Genomic DNA, 18927 nt, shown 5'->3' with positions numbered 1-18927 from the left:
TCCTATTTACCGGCACCATGTATAAATGTAGCTCAAACAAAGCGCTAGATGTGTTCGTTACCGAGATTACAAGTGTACAAGGCGATGGGTTTTCTTATTGAAATCCTTTGAAATGGGAAAATGAGCGTTTTATCGTCTGATGACACAAGATGATGAATAGCAAACATGATGATGTGACACCGAACCTGCAACGGACAAATACGGTTGACAAACCGTAAAGACACGCACCACCCCTCGGAGGCTGTGGAGCGCTTTGTGTGCGTGTGTGTGTGTGTGTGTGCGCGAGTGTGTGTGCAGCATTAGCTCAAGATGCGCCAAAGATGTACTACAACATTCCGTTTGATGTTTTATGCTTTATCAGTACAAAAACATATCAATTTCATGGTTGCGGCATTCATTGGCTTGTGCGAATTGTTCACACTTTCCACACAACCAATGCACCACACTTAAGTTCTTAGACGTGATGATGTCGTCGAGCAGGAGAGGAAGATCTCTTGGTACTTCATATATGTAGAAGGAAGCAAAATTATTGCACCATGTTTCTATACTATCAATCGGCATTATTGTCACCATCTGCAAGTATAAACACAGACAGCAACGAGTTTTCCACCCCTATTTTCATGGCTAACTTTGTTCTTCGAACATTCTACATTGGTATGTGGTGGCTTTTGGTAAGATTTGTTTGAATCTCACCACACAAAAAACTCACAAGAAATTAAATGAAACAACTTTGTTTTAATAATTTTTAATTCTTTTCTTATTTGTTGTTCGTTTCCCTTTGGAATCTTGAAAATCTGGTTTTGGTTTTTTAGAATAAAACGCAATCACATTGTTCACTTGCTAAGTCTCTTCCGTTCAAAAGCGTTACTTTATTGATTTTAAATAAAATAATTAATCGTAGAACAATTACAATTTACAGCAGCAAAACAGAAACCATACAATTCAACACTTGTTTCTTCACTAACTTTACTTTACCATCAACATGACTTTACTGGAGAGGATAAAAAAAAACTTTTGCATTCCACTACCACGTGATCACTGTCGCGCGCTTTGTAAGTGCAGATCTTCCTTTCTTGTGTTATCGAGATATATCTAGCATAAATCGACACTAAACAACGCACCGAAACAAACGAAGAATTCCTTCCTTTCGTGGGAACTTTTTCACTTAAATTGTGTTCACTTATAACAAAAAAAAGCCAATAATTCTTACCAACAATATACACGGAGAACCGGTTTATGGTGCTGATCAATTTCTTCGTCGGAAACAAATAACCAATAGTATATGTACTGTAGCATCTCCTTATTGTCTCTGGCCCATTTACATACCCATACCGCCGCACCGGGATTAGGAAGAAAATCTGAAAATTAAAGAAAAACACCTGCATTATATTTTGATTCCGAATGCCTGGTTTGCCTTCGGGTAGCCCGTAGCCATTCGAGCGATTTGCCTACGACATATACATTATAAAAGCCCCATTTGTGAACATGTACATCAGCCGTATATGTCGCTGGGCCATAAGCACGATACCGCGAAGCACTAAAACCACCGAGTGCATCTGCAAAATTATTAGTATATTATGTTTTGGTTCAACATCGGGAAAATTGTGTGCACGAAAGTCTTCGCCGTGGCCACTGTTTGTTTACCTAATATCAAGCTTCGTTTCGGGCACAACCGTCGTTCGTATCGGCATGCGCCGAGTATAGGCGGAGTCAACGCAATACGGATCGTTCGCTACGCCTGGGAAGCGAACGACACTAGAGGATTGTGTGTGCTTCGTTTCGTGGGGAGCTTTTCCTTGTGCGTATGCCCCCGACGTTTTCCCCTTCCTGTTCCATCCATTCGTCGGACGTTACGTACGTACCTAAACCAAAAGTGCCTTTTAGAATTTTCGATACCTCAAATAAAAGTGCATACAATATCATCTTCCAGCGTTCGGTGGAATGTGCGCGCCCTGAAAATCGTTTGCGACAAAAAAAAACGATCCTCTATACATAAGCAGCGAACCTATCAAAGATTGCGCTATTGCACTTTGCGCGAAAGTTTTCTTTCTTTGTGCAGATTGCTTCTAGCAGTGTGTATGTGTACATAAAATGTGCCATAAATTGCAAGTTGTATTCCATTCTTGATTATTTCCTTTCCTAATATTAATCTTCTCGGGCACAGCGTGAAAAAATGAAGCAAAATTGTAATGTCTGCTGAATATGAAATGTGCGGCAAATGCTTTTCAGATACACTTGACGGTGGAGCATTGTAATGGGGGGTATCCATTGTATGTATGGTTGAACTGCAAATATTTCACTATTTTAATCCAGCCCAACGATGAGAGCAAATTATTCGTAGCAGTGCCATATCACATGCTTGCATGGAAAACACAACTTTTACTATTCATCGCAATGACTATACAGTTAACATGGATAAAGATAATTGTAAAACCTTCAAAGAAATATCAAATATTTCATGATCTAACATTTGCTATGAAACATGTCCTAATGCATTGGAATATATTTGCGGTATCTTCTGTATCTCTTTTTTCTTTAAATTACTATAGACTCTTTTCGTGAAAATGAAAAGCTTGTTCAAACAAGTACATTTCATGTGTGTTCTTGAGAAAACATTTAACCTTTTATACTTCATTTCAAACGGTCATTTCGGATCACCTTGTGAATGAAAATTCAAATTCACCAGCAGACGTCAGACGTTTCGAACATGATGGATGACGTTATGCTCCAACTGTCAAACGTCTGCACGTTGACCAGCCTGGGGCTATACATCAATGGAAGAAGCATAGCGGCTTTGAATGTTTGTGAGCGTTTGGTACCGAGCATAAGCTTGAGATGTAAACAAATTTACATTTCATTAAAGTTACGAGTATTGTTACACAATCAACAAAGATTCTAGATAATCTTGGAATCATTTAATACTTTTATAACTGCATATATATCAATTAAAGTGATTGCTATAAGTTCATCTTGTTACACAAACATGGACGATTTGGACGCCGGAGAAATCCTCAACCATTTGAACCATTTGGGGTATCGTAACATAACTGTAGTACAGTTGAAAGAATTTCAAAAGGGTAAGTCCAATTCAGTTCGTTTTCATAACACTTCTTCATAAACCAATCTCTTTTGTCGCAGACTTGAAGAAGCTCATCCGATATGATGCAAAACAATGCGTAGAAATTGATGGCAGTTTAGATGGGAACGCCACACCAGCGAACGTATTCGATAGATTACATACAGAAACAACTGCAAGCTTCCAAGCGAAACATGCACGATCGAAACATACAGAACCAGCTGTACCTGTGGACAAGGAAAATGTTACGCCAATACATAAAACTACTGCTTGTAAAAACAATCCTATAGTTAACAAAATGTGTAAGTAAACCAGAGAGCGGTAATTCTCCTATTACGCGATCTAATCGTCAGAATCTTCCGCAGGGATAAGACCGAAAAGTAGTCAATCCGTAAGACGAAGTGATCCCGTTGCGCTGTACCATTCATATAAGAAGGAATGGAACAAATTCAAACAGAAGTTACCGGGTGAAAACGATCATTCGGAATTGCGCTGGAAAATAAGGAATAAGTTGCTTGGGGATCAGTAGATGGAAAAAAACGGACATGAACAAAGATGCTTTGTTAACTTAACAGCGCGTGTCTGTTTACACTTTATTTATCATATCTGAATTTGGTCATTTGTGCTCGGGCATCGTTACGATTCAAATGTTCTAAAAGTTTCTTCTCGACGTCTCGCACTGCACTTTCGGTAAGGACGACGGTGTTGTGTTTTAACATTGAGTACACATTCAATCCATACGTTGGCATTAAATTTACGTGCGCTATGTTTTCTGCACTGATGGCTATGTTCTTTGGAAGGATATCGCTCGTATCGACAAACAACACAGACGGCCCCCAAAAACGCGCTGCGATCAAGTCTTTTAAGTACTGTGGATCCTCCGTGGGGATGTTTAAATCTTTGACGATGTGCAAATCGTCTTGCGCTAACTTAATCGACATGGTAGAAACCAAGCCCAACACTCGATTGAAGAAAGGCAGCATGTAGAAGTGTGTTGTCGGAGATCTCGGTCCATGAGCAATTCCACCACCTCTCCAGAGCGGGGATCGGATCGAACCGTGACGTGCTCTGCCCAGCCCTTTCTGAGGCCATGGTTTTCTTCCTCCTCCTCGTACTTCGTTCCTCGTTTTGGTGTGAGCAAAGCTAACAAACCGGTACTTCCGTTGCCATTCAATGTTTTGATGAACGATGTCAATTCGCGGCGCAGCACCAAATATTGAACTGTCCAATTCCATGATTCCGGTGTGTTGTGGTTCTAACGAATCCATGTTTTCCAACCATACTGCACGTGGCGGCCGCCAATCTACTTTCGTAGCAGATGCTACAGCTGAGGTAGAGTTGAGGCGAGCGAAGCCATTAGTTCCAAATACTTTAGATAAGTTAGCAAACTTAAACATTATAAATGCTTTTGTTTCGTAACAGAGTTTCGTAGAAGAGAAACAAACAGACCGGACTTGACAATGCGCTGTACCGTCAAACAAAGTTGTCACGTTTGATTTGACATTTCAAGAGCAAAATTTGAAATCCGTTGTTTATATGTTTTTTTTATGTACATACAAACATTATACAAAGTTTTTGTATTAAAAATTACAATAATCCAATTAGTTACAAAGGTAGAAAATAAACAGCATTGGCATTCAGCAGCTGTTATCCCTTTTTCATGCTGAACTATGGGCACGAATTGCAAGTTCGCCGGCCATAATCAACTATGGGTTTGCATGAAATTCATTATATACTTGACTCGTTATATACATCATTGACGTTTGGCAAAGTGTTTTACTCACGCACACATGCCCTTCGATTGCTTGCGCGAGGTTGTGCTGCGTGTTTTCTTCCCCCAAAAAAGTCAATTTGTGCGTTCGAACCGTATTTCGTCGACATCGTCCGTGCGCGATTGTGCCATCCTCTGTCAGTTCCGATCGTAGTAAGCAACGGAAGTGCACCGCGTCTGTGGCAGATCAAAAGTTCCACGGCTCTTACCGTACGCCATTTTATGATTCCTATCGCTATTGACGACATCCATCGCACACACTCGCGTAGTGAAGAATCCAATCGATTAGTTTTGATAGTGCTGCAACACGTTAACGCTGTAGAGAGCAATTAGCTTTGATTGTGGAAAAAAATGCATCCGTCACGAGGATCAGCAATGAATAACGTTTCGATTACAGATTCTTGTGGTCAGCCGTTGTGTGAAAAGAAGGACTACTGTGACAGTGTCAATACCGATTCTGGCTTTCTCTCGGGCCATAACCTCAACTCGTCCGAGAATTTTGTGACGGAAGAAAGTAGTTCGTCGGAAAACAATCCCAGGAACGTTGGGACACCCGCTCCGTGTGAGAAACAAATCGAAGCGGAACCGTGTTCGAACGTAGACTCCGGGATGATTCCGGACGAAGAGCTAAGCTCGCGCGATATGGGCTTGATCGACATCTGCGAACGTTTCGATCGTTTGATGAAGCGCGACTGGATGAAAAGTTTTCAGCAAGATGAAATGGGTGAAACGTAAGTTTGGTGGCCAGTCCGTCCGGTTCGGTTTCGGTTGGTGTTCAGTGGTACAGGCATAAACATCGGGCACATTTTTATTTTCAGCCAGCTTCATCTGGCCGTATACGAGCGCAATGAGGAGCATGTTTCGAAGCTGGTTACAAATCTTCCACGACAGTTTCTTAACATCCAGAACGATGACGGACAGACGGCACTGCATTTGGCTGTCCTGACGGATCAGTCCAAGATTGTACGTCGCCTGTTGATTGCCGGTACCGATCGTACCATTCGCGATTTGGATGGCAATACCGCCCTACATCTGGCCAGCGGTATGGGCAAAGTGAACATCGTCAAAGAACTGCTAACACCGCCATCGTTCAACGACATCGCGCAAGGTGTATCGCAAACAAAAGTGCCACAAGACATGGAGTCATGGAATTATGATGGTAAGTCGATCATGAGTCTATCTATTTCCGAAGCAGCACATTTTTTAAAAATCTCCATTTATGGTCAAAGCGTCGTTCCCATTCAATCATAACCCTGTGCTGCGATTGAGTGCAAACAGAACAGGGTAGGCTATGCATATGAAACGAAAATAGATGGCGGTATCCAGTAGGCCGTTGGGTATTTTTCTAATTATAAAAAGTACCGTGCTAAATTTAGTAAATGAAGCACGATCTAGTAGCGATCTGCGCAAAATCGTGTTTATTTTGGTGTTAAAATCGTTTCACTGAAGAATGTTAATGAATCACGAAGAAACGCTGTGTGTATGGCATGCGTCTGTGGCGCGGGCGGGACTTGCAAACGTCGCCGACCACCAACAACATGACGACGGTTCCCGTTTGCAAAGTCTGGTTTTTGAAGCGTTTGGGAAACCCTAACTTTCTACTTCGCGAAGTGTGTGTTTCCCACATTCATAGAAATCCCGTGGGCCGATCATCATCCACATGGGAAATACGGGGCTCGCGGATTGCAATCGCACGCAGTCGAACGAACGTTATATGTTGGGTTTTTCCCACTTATTTTGTGTACAACGTCATGCGGACCCCATACCACTACTACCACTACTACCACTACTACTACTGCCACACCATTGAAAGCGCATGGATCTATTGTTGTTGTGTGTGTGTGTGTGGTTCACAAATGCCTTCAACAAAAACACTATGTTTTTCTAACCATCCGTGGGTTTTTTTTTATTTTAAGTATTTTTTGTTAATTCATATTTTGTCATGTACCGTTTATTCGTTCATCCCCCAATGGTTACAAAATTAATCTTTGCATCATATTGCATTGAGATAATGTTTCCGACATGCTATCCACATACCAATAGGAAGGGGGTGTACAGGTTTCGTAGAGTGGGGCGTGAAAGTGTTTACGATCAGGTTTTTTTTTTTGCTTCATCCAGCGTGGATGGGAAATTCCGCTTTTGCGCGGTTTCCGCATGTGTGTTTGTGTATTCGTTTCTTGTTTGCTGTTGCCAAATTACCGTTGATACACCTGGAATTGATAAACTATACACTGGAGGGAAGAAAAAAGGGTTCATTGTAGTCACATTATTTAACACATTTTTTTCCACCTTTTAGGTAAAACTTGTGTTCATTTAGCGGCCGAAGCTGGCAGCATAGAAGTAATTCGATCTTTAATCGACGCGGGAGCCGATATCAACGCAAGGGTAAATAATTCATTAATCTTTAGTCTGGGTTTTTTTGTGCTCAATCGCTGATTACAAACCATTTAACCCATTGCCACACAAATAATAGGAAGGAAAATCCGGAATGTCACCACTGCACATCAGCATCGAGAAGGGCAATGAAGCGTTGGCAAACTTTTTGCTCGATGAATGTCCGCTTCTCTCGCTGGAGGCGGTTACTTATGCCGGAATGACGGCTTACCAGCTGGCGCTTATTCAAGACAAACGGATCCTGATCGGCGATCTGACGAAACGCGGAGCGGAACCAATGTCCCTACCAGAGAGCGATGCTGAAACCGATTCTGACGACGAAATGGTAAGCTAAAAGCAATCGTAAAATAACAAGAAAGGGATATTTATAGAACAGTAGCAAATGGCAAACAAAATTTGTTTGGTTGTTTTTTTTTCGTATATTGCAATTGTCAACAATTGTATACAATGAACAATCGTGTTTCTTTTTAGTTTCAGTAAGATTGTCGAAACAAATTTACAAGCGTTACTAATTTGCCGATAAATGTTATAGAATTAATGCCATATAAGATTAGCAGTAGCTTTGTTTTTGCCGAATGTGTGAGCCCAATCTCACAGTAAGCTCCGTGGACAATACAACAACAACTTTATAGTTCAATCTTTTAGTGAATCATATTAGACTGTAAGTAGTAGTGGCTCTCTATTTGTTTTAATCTGTATGATTTCACATTCCACAGATCAGTAACTACTATGGGGCGAGTGCATTTTCGGCAGCTTTCTCGGGATTATCGGCAATCAATGTATCTTAAAATGAAAATTCACTGCACTTTATTTGACACCCCCCACAGCACTACTTGACCAGGCAACGGGCTGCGTGGGACAGAAACAAAAAAAAACTCCCCGCGCATACCTAGGCGAACATGAAGCGAGCATAGGGGTCCCTAGCTCGTGCAAGAGAAAAGAGAGTAAAAAAATGGACCGTGGTTCTAATGTAAAATAATAAAAAAAACGTATGTAACTATTATTCCCATTCTAATAAGTGCCTTCTATGTAAAGTTGATAAGATGAACAATTGTGACGTTGTTGGTCTTTGTTTTGCATATATAGTTAAGCGTATTATACATTACACACGCAATATAGAAGGGAAAAGATACATTGTTTGCAATTATTTGTAAACCAAATATCATCCCTCGATGTGTTGTCACACAAAAGAGAAGGTCGGCGGTATGATTCTAACACAGATTACACTTATAATCTTCCTCTCCATCCCGTCCCGACCTTGTTGGCTTGTTTAAGCCATAATTGACGAAACGCTAAGCTTTAAAACGTATCTTGTTTTTTTTTCGGAATGTGTCCGTTTTCTTTGTCCATCCCAAAGCAAAGGCGTTAGGATATGTGTAGTGGTTTATAGATATGTTATTTATATGGTTCGATTAACTCGTAAGCAAATGTACATGTAACAATTTAAAACAAAAACAAAAACCCCGAACGACGCGAATGTCGAGCAGCGAATAAAACTATTTGCAAATGAAACGCTTTTATGTCATCATCATGTTCTCAACTGATCGGTGGTTTACAGAAAGAAAGTTTGTGCACCAAAGAAAAAAGTTGATGCTGGATGCGATTTTTCTTATTTATTTTTTTTTTATTTGAAAACAATGATATCCCATTAACATTTACTAACAAACGGGCATTTTTATTCATAATAACATGCGCCACAAATGATCGCTTTTTATGTATGTGTGTTAAAGAATAACAGAGCAAAACAAAAAAAAAGAACTAACGCAACTAACCTTTCTGCACGGTTATTATTACGATGCACTATTTTACTAAATTCCCCCTTTTTTGTTTTTAATATAATATTTGCTTTGTTAGTGTTTTTTTTCTCTATTTTATTTTATCGGTGTTGTTAGTGATATTGATGGCACCCTTTTTCGCAAGAGAGTATATGTCAGGTTCGGAAAACGGAAAGCTGATGTGTGTATGTGCCCCACAACATGCCGGTAAGGCTAGATTATTGCGGCTTAACGTTACTCTACTGCATCCCTATGTAGGCGTGCGTGGTTGGAAACGGCAGTGGCGCAAACATGGTGGACTATTCTTTTACCGTTTATCTGTTACGCAAAGCGCTTTACTTTGCAACACCCGGGTTCGGGAGCTTCTCCCAGCTCGGTTCAATGCCCCAGATTTGTCGCGCATACTCGGCGATGGTACGATCGCTCGAGAATTTGCCACTGGTCGCAATGTTGTTGATGGACATCTCCAGCCATTTCGCTTGATCCTGTAATAGTATAGGAATTTTAAAAAAATGTTACAACATTACACCAAAAAGACGCCATCGTGACCCTTACCTGATATACGGCCGATACGCGATCTTGTGTTTTGATGTACGAATCGAAATCAGCAAACAAATAGTAGCGATCATACTTGAGCAACACGTTAGCCAAATCTTGGAATTCATGCGGATTGCCCGGACTGAAGAAGCCGCTCTGAATCTGATCAACGCACTGCTTGATGTCGGGATTCGAGTTGTAGTAATCGTACGCATTGTACCCACGGCACTTGAGATCTTCGACCTCCTCCACCGTCATGCCGAAGATGAAAATGTTCTCATTGCCCATCTCCTCCGCCATCTCGACATTCGCACCGTCCAGGGTGCCAATGGTCAGTGCACCGTTCAGCTGGAATTTCATATTGCCCGTACCCGAAGCTTCCGTACCAGCGGTAGAAATCTGCTCGGACAAATCGGCCGCCGGCATAATCTTTTCGGCCAACGTTACTCGGTAGTTTTCCAGGAAAATTACCTTCAGTTTGTCGCCGACGATCGGATCATTGTTTACCACGTTGCCAACCGCACAGATCAGCTTGATGATCTGCTTGGCAATGTAATAGCCAGGGGCCGCCTTTCCACCGATCATGATCGTGCGCGGCGTAAAGTTGGCGGTCGGATCACGCTTGATGCGATTGTAGAGCGTGATGATGTGCAAGCAGTTGAGCAGCTGGCGTTTGTACTCGTGAATGCGCTTCACCTGAATGTCGAACATGGAAGCCGGATTCACCTTCACGCCGTAATCCTTCTCCAGTAGCTGTGCCAGCTTCAGCTTGTTTTCCTGCTTGACACGCGCTACGTCCCGCTGGAATGTAGGATCCTTTGCCCATTTTTTCAGCTGCTGCAGCTGCTCCAGATGCACCGGCCACTGGTCACCGATCTTTTCCGCGATCAGATCGGACAGGCCCGGATTGCACAGCAGCAACCAGCGCCGGGGCGTAATTCCGTTCGTTTTGTTCTGGAACTTTTCCGGCGTCATCTCGTAGAAGCTCTTGAAGATGTCCTTCTTAATAATTTCGGAATGGATTGCCGCCACACCGTTCACCGCATGCGAACCAACGATCGAGAGATTTGCCATGTTGATGCGCTTCTCACCATCCTCCTCCACCAGCGAAAGCGCTCGCATGCGTCCAAAGTCTCCCGGGAAACGTTTTTCAACTTCTTGTAAATGCAAAAAGTTTATATGATAAATAATCTCCAAATGGCGCGGCAGAATCGATTGCAACATCGAGACCGGCCAACGCTCCAGTGCCTCCGGTAGTACGGTGTGGTTCGTGTACGCGCACGTACGCGTCACAATGTCCCACGCCTTCTCCCAGCTAAGCTTTTCCTCGTCCAGGAGAATGCGCATCAGCTCGGGAATGGCCAGCGACGGATGGGTATCGTTCAGCTGTATGGCCACCTTGTTCGGGAAATCATCAAACGACGTACGGACAGCGTCACGTGAGCCAAACTTCGATGCCTTATAACGACGCACAATGTCCTGTAGCGTGGCGGCACACATAAAGTACTCCTGTTTCAGGCGCAATTCCTTGCCCTCAAAGAAGTTATCGTTGGGATACAGAACACGGGAAATATTTTCCGCCAAGTTGCGGTCCAACACGGCCTGAATGTAATCACCATCGTTGACTGTAGATAAAGAAAATGAGTATTTATTAATGTGCATGGCCACAAAGAACTTTTGAAAAGCAATATACCATAATGAATGGTCTTGTTTGGATGCAGCACTCGAGTCGTACTTACAGAACTTGAGGTTGAAATCAATCGGCGACTTGGCAGACCACAGCCGAAGTGTGTTTACAACATTGTTACCATAACCGGGCACCGGGTTATCGTACGGCATAGCGAACACGGTCTGCGTGTCGACCCACTTTTTGCCCTCAGGCGTGTCTATCACACGGCCATAGAAATGGATGGGAATCATGTATTCCGGGCGTGCCTTTTCCCACGGATTTCCGTAACGGAGCCAATCGTCCGGTTCCTCGACCTGTTCGCCGTTACGGATCTTCTGTGCAAAAATACCATACTCATAGCGAATGCCTAATGGTTGGGGGGGCGAAAACGGATACAAAAATGCTATAAATATTTATTAATTAAAAAAAAACATCTCATCATACCATATCCATAAGCCGGCATGCCCAGTGTTGCCATGGAGTCGAGGAAGCAGGCAGCCAACCGTCCCAAACCTCCATTACCCAAGCCGGCATCCTCTTCCAGTTCCTCCAGCTCCTCAATGTCCAGACCCATTTGGTACATCGCTTCATCACACGACGTTTGTATGCCCAGATTTATCATGGTGTTTTGCAATGATCGTCCCATGTAGTACTCCAAGGACAAATAGTACACGCGCTAATGTAAAAACAGAAAACAAAACATTATACTACTTTACTGTACGATGGCAAAGGAATGTTATTCATATTATTTGCCATTCATTCTATAATCAAATGCATTTCCTCGCTGCCTCTTCGGTAATGCTTTCAAGTGTTAGCGCTCGCGATTGTCAGTTACAATAATTAGGTCATTGTTAATCGCAAGCAACCGTCAACTATGTCACCGATGCTTATCACTATCATGCTAATAATAGTGATAAGAGTTAGTAACAGAACCATTCATCCTGTTATCTCATGCCTGATACCCTGATTCTAGTTTTATTGTTCTTATTGTCCAGTTTTGTGTAATCTTTCTCACCATCTTGCTAGTATTAACCACCCAACGAACATCCAACAGCATCCCCCGGCTTCAAAATTATCGCATAGGGAAGTCTTGATTCAGACCATTGATATGTGATTGCTCCTTTACAACAAAAAAAGAATCCTTAAAGGTGGTGTCTAAAGACTGTCATAATGTATTTGAAAATATTTAACCTTTCTTGGCACACAATCTGTACGAATGTAAAGTGTCTCGTGTTCATGAACCGAACTCTGCACGATCACCATTTGTCTGATTGCCATTGAAACATTATCCATTCCGCCCACGTCTCACTTCTTTCCTCCGAACCGGTCTTTTCTATTAGTAGCCTGGCTGACAATTAGAGGTCAAATATCGAGTTCATGGAATACGACTGTATCGTTGGTAGTTTGCCTAGAGATCGCCATCGCGAAACGCGTGCCGAAATAAAAAAAGGAAGGTGGTATACTTACTTTCGGATCCTTCTCGTAGTAATATTGCTGCGTTCTGATCCATCGCGACACCAAATGATCCTTCACGGTATGGGCTAGGGCAAAGTAGTAATCACGGACGGTGGCTACGTTCCTATCCTTGACCAACGTGTAGTGAAGATGCCGATTGAAATCCTTCTTGATCTCGTTCACATCTTCCAACTGGGCTATACCGCGTACACTGATCTGTTTCCTTTTATCAATATCTGACTGTGGCTTCGCCATTCTAAGAACTTTGCAAGAATTCGATTCGGTAGAAACGTATAGGGACCGTAGTACACTTTCACGAACACAACAGCTAAAGGAACTGCAAGTCCAAACGCGGACCACTCTTTGAGATTAGTGTTCAGAAAATGGGATTCTCGCTAGCTTCGTTACTTCTTCGGTCACCTTGCGAAGGTCAAACATGCGCTGTGTTGTTTTAGCGGCTGTCAATCGATGAACCTGACAAATGTTCCTATGCAATTGCACCGGTTGTAAGGTTTCGAAATTTGCAAATTTCGACGTTTTGTTTGCGCAAAAATGTAGGGCAAATTTTGAGAGAAAAATTCCATATATCTCTAGTATTTTATTTGAAACATATTTTGTTTTATCTATTGTGATCAAGAATTATTAGAGAATTGTTATTATTTCAGATACAGGGCACATTTGCCGTCAATTACAAGAGCACATGAATAACGAATTTGAGGATTTAATTAAGATCTTTTGACGATTTAATAACTTTAGATTTGCTTATTTCGCTTTTATTGGGCATCAAACTTATTATTAACACATCTTATCATTTCGAAAACAACGCTTGGTAAAACATTATGGTGCTAAACGTACATAATATGAACAAATGGTTTAAATGTGCTAAATTCAATGTCAAAAATTTCAAAAGACGACAGCACGAGTTATCAAACTGGTTCTTTCGCTGAACGGAGGTTGATCGCATTACTTTCCCAACGTTTAAAGTGAACGTGAAACAACGCATGTTAAGATAGAAAGGTCTGTAGTTTTATTTTCTAGCTATGGCGAAACATGCAGCTTAATGTTGGTTGTGATTATTTTATCCATACTCGAGATTTGCAATATTCATTTTCAAATGTTTTTTTTTTCTTCTATAGTGTAATTTAAGCACGTGCTGTAAATTCTACATGGAGTGTTGTATTGGCCTATAGCTTTAGGTTTTTCTTTGTCTTGTTTCCATTTTCGTCAAAATCTTCCGTCTTTCCATAAAACGAAGGGTGGGAATAGTTTAAAACGTACAAAAACCAACGAGGGTACACAAGGCATGCCGAACATAATTGGAAAGGTGGGCTCGAAAACAAAACATTACAATTTGGCTGTGCCAATAAAGCATTCGCAACGCTCAATTTCAGTACAATCACACGCAACTTCAAGGTATGTTATATTTTCTTAAGAGAAATAACACTATTTTCTTTTTGTTACCGGCTACGTGGCAAGCCACATAATCTCAATGTCGACTCCTCCATCGCACGCGCTACATTATGGACCTCCTTATTTTTCTCCTCTCTTTCTCATTTTTTTTTGTTCGATCGTTTAATCTTAGAAGTGTTATAAATGGTTACTATTCAAGAAGCCTACGGACATTAAAAATTTTGATTTCCATTTCTTCACGTAACACACTCTTCAGGATGATGGCATTACAAAGCAGATTCAAACGTAAAGGTTTGCGTAAAACTTCGAAAGCAAATGACAAACAACAGCAAATAGTCGAATGCTAATAATATCCTGGTTTAGCAAGTTTTTCTTCTTCTCTAACCGATGGCTCGCTTGTGCCTTTGAACCGCGTTTGAAAAAGTACGTCTTTACTTGGTTTTCTCGGTTTCCGTCTTCTTGCCCAGTGGTACAGCGGCTTTTACCCTAAAAGTACAACAAATGGTGGACAATAGCATCATGCAATCAAATACCTTTCATTGCTAGTGAGTTATGTACTTACTTTTCGGTAATTTCCTGAATTTTGCTTCGAACTATCTCTATGTGAGTGTCAATCGACTGTTTGTTGTTTTCATATACTTTTGGCAAGGTGAACAAAGCGACGAATCCTGTAATGTAATGCAATGCAGGAAATGTTGACCATCCAACGAAGAATCTTTCGCATTCAAAAAGCATGTGCTTACCAATCATGACGCATGTAATACCGTTGAAGATCGCTCCAACATATGTCAACCAGTACAGCAGAACACCAAACTTGATCGAATCTACAAGATCCTCTACCAAAAACAGGCGCCGCAATCCGGTCAATAATGCATTCACGTGAGCCACTGCAAAGGTAGCCAATTGCTGGACCTTCTCCTGCGACAGGGTAAGATCCATTTCCAAATAATCCCTGCAATAGCAATTAAGCACCATTATTTTAAATATGATTGCACAGATTCGCATCTATACAAGTGCAGCGAATAATAGTAGTTACTTGAATGGGTGACCCTCAGCAGTTTTCTGAACGGCCTGCAGTACGTTCTTGTAAATCCGAAAAGAAATCGTTCCGAACAACAGCAGCAACGATAGGTATGAAAATACGCTGATCAGCGAGAAGAGAGACATGGCCAGCAAAATGGCAAGTCCGCCACCGAAAACCACTGCTGACTTCTTTATATCACGCCAGTAAATGAGAGATTCCACTAGAACGAGAATAGAAAAGCAAAGAATAATTAAATACCTGCGTTTCGTTCGATAAATCGCTGTCTTTTTGAGCCGCTTTAAACATGAATTAAATCTGGTACAAGTCGTAGACTAACGAAGTACACGGGGCACATATATATATTGACACGTTGCCAAAGATCGCTTTCGTATCCTGCTTGATCTCTGCAGGGTAAACCCGGCGAAGCCTCTGTCTCAATTACTATGCTGCAGTTACCTGGACCGCGTGGAGGCAATTCCAGACGATTGTAATGGCCATTCCCATTGGAAACACGTGAATTCTGTCGTTTTACCATCGCGAACTAAAATCGAGCTGCTCGCTACGCGGTGTATGTTGATGTGGGCTGTAGGTGGTCAACTTCCAACTCAACACTTAATCCTTCCTTCGGTGATCGCCAAGCTCCACCAAGGCAGTGTTCCCAAACTTTACGAAAGCTTTCCAGGTAGCAGGTGTCAAAAATATGATTCATCTGTCTAGCTGCATCCAAACATAAACTGATGCAATAGCGAACGCAGGTAGCGGCGGAATTAACGCACCACATACTTGCATTGAAAAAAATTCCATCTTTTACGTTCTCGTTACCATAGCACCCCGCATAAAATTAAAAAGAAGTGTTTTCAGCTAACTATGTACTGCTTCCTTTGCAAACATTGAACATTTAACTCGATTTGGTGGTTCAACTGTATGTTGCCCGCTCTGCCTGTGCCAACGCTTTACATAATGTATCGTAGCAGTGGAATGAAAAGAGCATTGCTTACTTCCATCTTTGGTGAAATCAGAAGCTTCTAAAACCAGAACATCGGCGAGCGAAAACGTTGCCATTGTTGATACGTCTCCGATTCGTATTTGTTGTTTATTGTTGACAAGAACTCATGCACCACTCCGGTTTGAATGTCGCAAATTAGCTCGGATTCGTACAATTGCAAGCTACAGAAGTCACGGAACGGAAAATTTTACTACTAGAATCGTATTGGAAACTTTAAAATTCAATCAAAGGAGAACGTTTATTTATAACTTCACGTTTTTTTGCTGCATTTTATTCGTCACTGTGTTATTTTTACAAATCTTGGCTTTGCAACAAGGACTTTGAAACTGCCCGGTTCGGTTCAATCAGTGCAAACTTGACAGTTTGCACTTTGACATAAGGGATCATCTTTGGAAACTTTCCATACATCAATAAATATTAACTTGTTTCATGTTGCATGTTCTAATCTACTGCAGAAACACGTTAATTTATCAATCTATACAATCTTTTTGTTCTTAATTTTTAACAAGAAATTGGAACATAAATCCACATTATGTATATGTTCACTTTTGTCATTTTGCTCAAAGTGCTTTTGTTGATAAACAACTTTTATCTAACTTTTTAATCTTTTATATAATGTGAGCTTACAATGGTAATTACAAAAGAAAAATGTTAACCAAATTCCCACTTGTGTGCGGCCAGTTGAATATAGCAAAACCTCGTATATATCTGCATCATTTCAAGTGGTAATTCATCAAAAATAAAAGTATGAAGTAAAACCAATCCATGGTTAAATGATTCCCAAGCCAATTGTTATAAAATGGCTCAAAACTAGATTAAATAAGACGATAGAAAGAGCTAGATCAATCAAATAAATGCTAAACTTACACACAAAAAACATAATATTTCACAAAACATGGTGCAACAAGTTCTTGTAAAACAAAGACAACAAAAAACGAGAGTACCTAATCTTTTCTTAAGTATATTATAAAATATATACCTAAGCACATTCCTGAGGCAAAGAGTTATAATAGATTATGCGTGTTTTCAAATAAAATTCCTACATCGACAACGCTAGAAACAAATATTTGAGGATCCTTCAAGTTAACTCCTCATAAGGATTGTTTTAAATGTGAGCGGAAGAGTAATGAAGCTTGCACTTATTTGGCACACGTGCAAATGTATATGCATATGTTATTGAACTTAAGTAAATACCACTAGCAAACACTTTTGAACACAATACCAAAGAGATTTTTAAAATATTTTTTTTTGCTGAGTGTGTCTACTTGTGTCAAGTGTATTGTATGGATTTCTGATGAAACTCTTACCTTTGGGGTGTAGTCTTGCTGGATTAAACCAAGTATCTGCAAAGAAAACAGGAAAAACAAAAACATGAATGAAATGAAATGAAAATTAGTTCCGTTTTATTGTTAAAAGATTTAACGTCACGCAACGCGTTTCCGATGTGAAATTGAGCACGCAAAAAAGTATTGACGTACATGGATTAATCACGCTGCAAATTAAAAGGGGAGAAGATTTGCAGTTGCCTTCCATTGCTTGTCTCGTTCGGACTCCGCAGCACCGAATTGATTTTCAACTCTTCAGCACAAATGGAAGTGAGTATGAGTCACACTTGCAAGCGAAGAATTAGGATGTTCCGCCTTTTTCAGCTTTATTAGTCCGTTCGCAAAGATTCTTTGGGGGCTCGTGTGTGAAGCTTGACTTTTAAACGATTCTAAGCGAATATCGATTTTTACATTTCCCTTTGTACGATGTGACTGACATGCGAAATAAAACTCAATCGCCCTTTCACTGTTGCACAAATACTACTGACCACATCTAGGATATGTTTTCCGCGTATCCCTTGCCTGTGAAAAAGATAGTGCGCAATCACTTCTACTGCGCATGCTCGATACCGACAGGCGGAGGACATCATCTCGACGTACCGGTATATTCATGGTAAGAGATGTATGTTCGATGTTTTTTTTACGCTGTATTACGAAAAATTTTCACTTTACTTACCCAATCCATAGTCCTTAAACATTTGTTCAATCTTTATGCATTCATTAGAAGCTTCGGCTCCAACTTTGGCAGCTACACTGTCGGATGTGTGTGGAACATCGCATGCTGGAGTTATGTTTTTTTCTGGTTCCGGTTGCAAATCCGGCTGAACATCAGAAAAAGGTGCAGCAGCTGACTCGTCGAAGAGACTGGGTTTTTCCTCCTTCTGTGGCCGTACGTTTGCGTAAGGATTCATGTAGTCACTCTCAACTTCATCCTTTAACTCTGCATTGTTCAGCTCGTTCGTAGAGTTTTGGGATGGTGCAGGAATTTGCTCCACTACCGAAAACGGTTCGTCCTTATCGCTCAACAGTTCATTGCTGTAAGTGCTGTTGGCCATGGGCATGCACTCATCGAAAACATCACCATCCTTTGATTTTGCTTCTGGTTCGGCCGTATAGGAGAACAGTAAATCTGCACTATTTTCATCCTTTCCAAATTTGTTATCTACCGTACTTTCTGTGGCAAGCGCTGAACCAATATTTTCGAAGCTTAGATCTAGCAGAGAATTTTCACATTTTTCTTGGAAGTTGTCCATGTTTAAACTTTGCATATTTCTTTCTTTCGTGTACGGATCAAACTGTTCTCACTATCCAAGAGCTCGGCTCGCACAAGTTACCTTCTTTATAATTTTCTTCCAAGCGGAGCATGCGTAGTACATACGTCAAAAGCATGTCAATATTTAGTAAAAGATTCGAGAAAATCTCCCCCACCCACGGCTAGGGTTGGAAGCAGCCCTTCACAATTAAAAAAAGCGGTGAAAGCAAAAC

The 18927-nt window shown here is 41.1% G+C and overlaps 5 protein-coding genes across 8 annotated transcripts; 2 read left to right on the top strand and 3 right to left on the bottom strand.

Annotated features, from left to right (window-relative positions):
- The first annotated feature begins 2498 nt into the window (after positions 1-2498).
- Positions 2499-3648, top strand: LOC125762804 (uncharacterized). Its single transcript, XM_049425303.1, has 3 exons — positions 2499-3077; positions 3139-3378; positions 3442-3648. The coding sequence occupies exons 1-3, from the start codon at positions 2984-2986 to the stop codon at positions 3603-3605; spliced, it is 498 nt and encodes a 165-aa protein (XP_049281260.1). The 5' UTR covers positions 2499-2983; the 3' UTR covers positions 3606-3648.
- LOC125762801 (39S ribosomal protein L4, mitochondrial) lies at positions 3635-4567 on the bottom strand. The gene has a single exon (XM_049425297.1). The coding sequence runs from the start codon at positions 4471-4473 to the stop codon at positions 3670-3672; it is 804 nt and encodes a 267-aa protein (XP_049281254.1). The 5' UTR covers positions 4474-4567; the 3' UTR covers positions 3635-3669.
- A 278-nt stretch (positions 4568-4845) lies between these two features.
- Positions 4846-8753, top strand: LOC125762795 (NF-kappa-B inhibitor cactus). Its single transcript, XM_049425290.1, has 5 exons — positions 4846-5578; positions 5666-6006; positions 7144-7232; positions 7321-7566; positions 7958-8753. The coding sequence occupies exons 1-5, from the start codon at positions 5199-5201 to the stop codon at positions 8027-8029; spliced, it is 1128 nt and encodes a 375-aa protein (XP_049281247.1). The 5' UTR covers positions 4846-5198; the 3' UTR covers positions 8030-8753.
- Positions 8754-8889: 136 nt separating this feature from the next.
- On the bottom strand, positions 8890-13082 carry LOC125762782 (glycogen phosphorylase). Its single transcript, XM_049425268.1, has 5 exons — positions 12690-13082; positions 11667-11898; positions 11293-11589; positions 9572-11178; positions 8890-9501 (listed from the first exon to the last, which is right to left on the bottom strand). The coding sequence occupies exons 1-5, from the start codon at positions 12930-12932 to the stop codon at positions 9352-9354; spliced, it is 2529 nt and encodes an 842-aa protein (XP_049281225.1). The 5' UTR covers positions 12933-13082; the 3' UTR covers positions 8890-9351.
- Positions 13083-13681: 599 nt separating this feature from the next.
- On the bottom strand, positions 13682-18770 carry LOC125762793 (reticulon-3-B). 4 transcript variants are annotated; one of them, XM_049425284.1, is made up of 6 exons: positions 18119-18770; positions 17425-17460; positions 15124-15331; positions 14831-15039; positions 14650-14755; positions 13682-14573 (listed from the first exon to the last, which is right to left on the bottom strand). In XM_049425284.1, the coding sequence occupies exons 1-6, from the start codon at positions 18708-18710 to the stop codon at positions 14519-14521; spliced, it is 1206 nt and encodes a 401-aa protein (XP_049281241.1). In that variant the 5' UTR covers positions 18711-18770; the 3' UTR covers positions 13682-14518. The 4 variants fall into 4 exon arrangements, with proteins under 4 accessions (XP_049281241.1, XP_049281242.1, XP_049281245.1 ...); XM_049425285.1 differs by lacking the exon at positions 18119-18770 and adding an exon at positions 17596-17937; XM_049425288.1 differs by lacking the exons at positions 17425-17460; positions 18119-18770 and adding an exon at positions 16110-16425.
- Positions 18771-18927: the final 157 nt, after the last annotated feature.

This window comes from Anopheles funestus, chromosome 2RL (genome assembly GCF_943734845.2).
Source record: "Anopheles funestus chromosome 2RL, idAnoFuneDA-416_04, whole genome shotgun sequence".
NCBI lineage: Eukaryota > Metazoa > Arthropoda > Insecta > Diptera > Culicidae > Anopheles > Anopheles funestus.
This window is presented reverse-complemented; position numbering and strand designations above follow the sequence as displayed.

Excerpts from the sequence above, each read along its gene's own strand:
- LOC125762804 (XM_049425303.1), top strand. The coding sequence starts at position 2,984 with ATGGACGATTTGGACGCCGGAGAAATCCTCAACCATTTGAACCATTTG. Across the intron at positions 3,078-3,138 it reads GTTGAAAGAATTTCAAAAGG|ACTTGAAGAAGCTCATCCGA; the intron begins GTAAGTCCAATT and ends CTTTTGTCGCAG. Across the intron at positions 3,379-3,441 it reads TCCTATAGTTAACAAAATGT|GGATAAGACCGAAAAGTAGT; the intron begins GTAAGTAAACCA and ends AATCTTCCGCAG.
- LOC125762801 (XM_049425297.1), bottom strand. The coding sequence starts at position 4,473 with ATGTTTAAGTTTGCTAACTTATCTAAAGTATTTGGAACTAATGGCTTC.
- LOC125762795 (XM_049425290.1), top strand. The coding sequence starts at position 5,199 with ATGCATCCGTCACGAGGATCAGCAATGAATAACGTTTCGATTACAGAT. Across the intron at positions 5,579-5,665 it reads CAAGATGAAATGGGTGAAAC|CCAGCTTCATCTGGCCGTAT; the intron begins GTAAGTTTGGTG and ends TTTTATTTTCAG. Across the intron at positions 7,567-7,957 it reads CCGATTCTGACGACGAAATG|ATCAGTAACTACTATGGGGC; the intron begins GTAAGCTAAAAG and ends CACATTCCACAG.
- LOC125762782 (XM_049425268.1), bottom strand. The coding sequence starts at position 12,932 with ATGGCGAAGCCACAGTCAGATATTGATAAAAGGAAACAGATCAGTGTA. Across the intron at positions 11,179-11,292 it reads TGATTTCAACCTCAAGTTCT|TCAACGATGGTGATTACATT; the intron begins GTAAGTACGACT and ends CTTTATCTACAG. Across the intron at positions 9,502-9,571 it reads GCGTATCGGCCGTATATCAG|GATCAAGCGAAATGGCTGGA; the intron begins GTAAGGGTCACG and ends ATACTATTACAG.
- LOC125762793 (XM_049425284.1), bottom strand. The coding sequence starts at position 18,710 with ATGCAAAGTTTAAACATGGACAACTTCCAAGAAAAATGTGAAAATTCT. Across the intron at positions 17,461-18,118 it reads GTTTAAGGACTATGGATTGG|ATACTTGGTTTAATCCAGCA; the intron begins GTAAGTAAAGTG and ends TTTTCTTTGCAG. Across the intron at positions 14,574-14,649 it reads ATTCAGGAAATTACCGAAAA|GGTAAAAGCCGCTGTACCAC; the intron begins GTAAGTACATAA and ends TTGTACTTTTAG.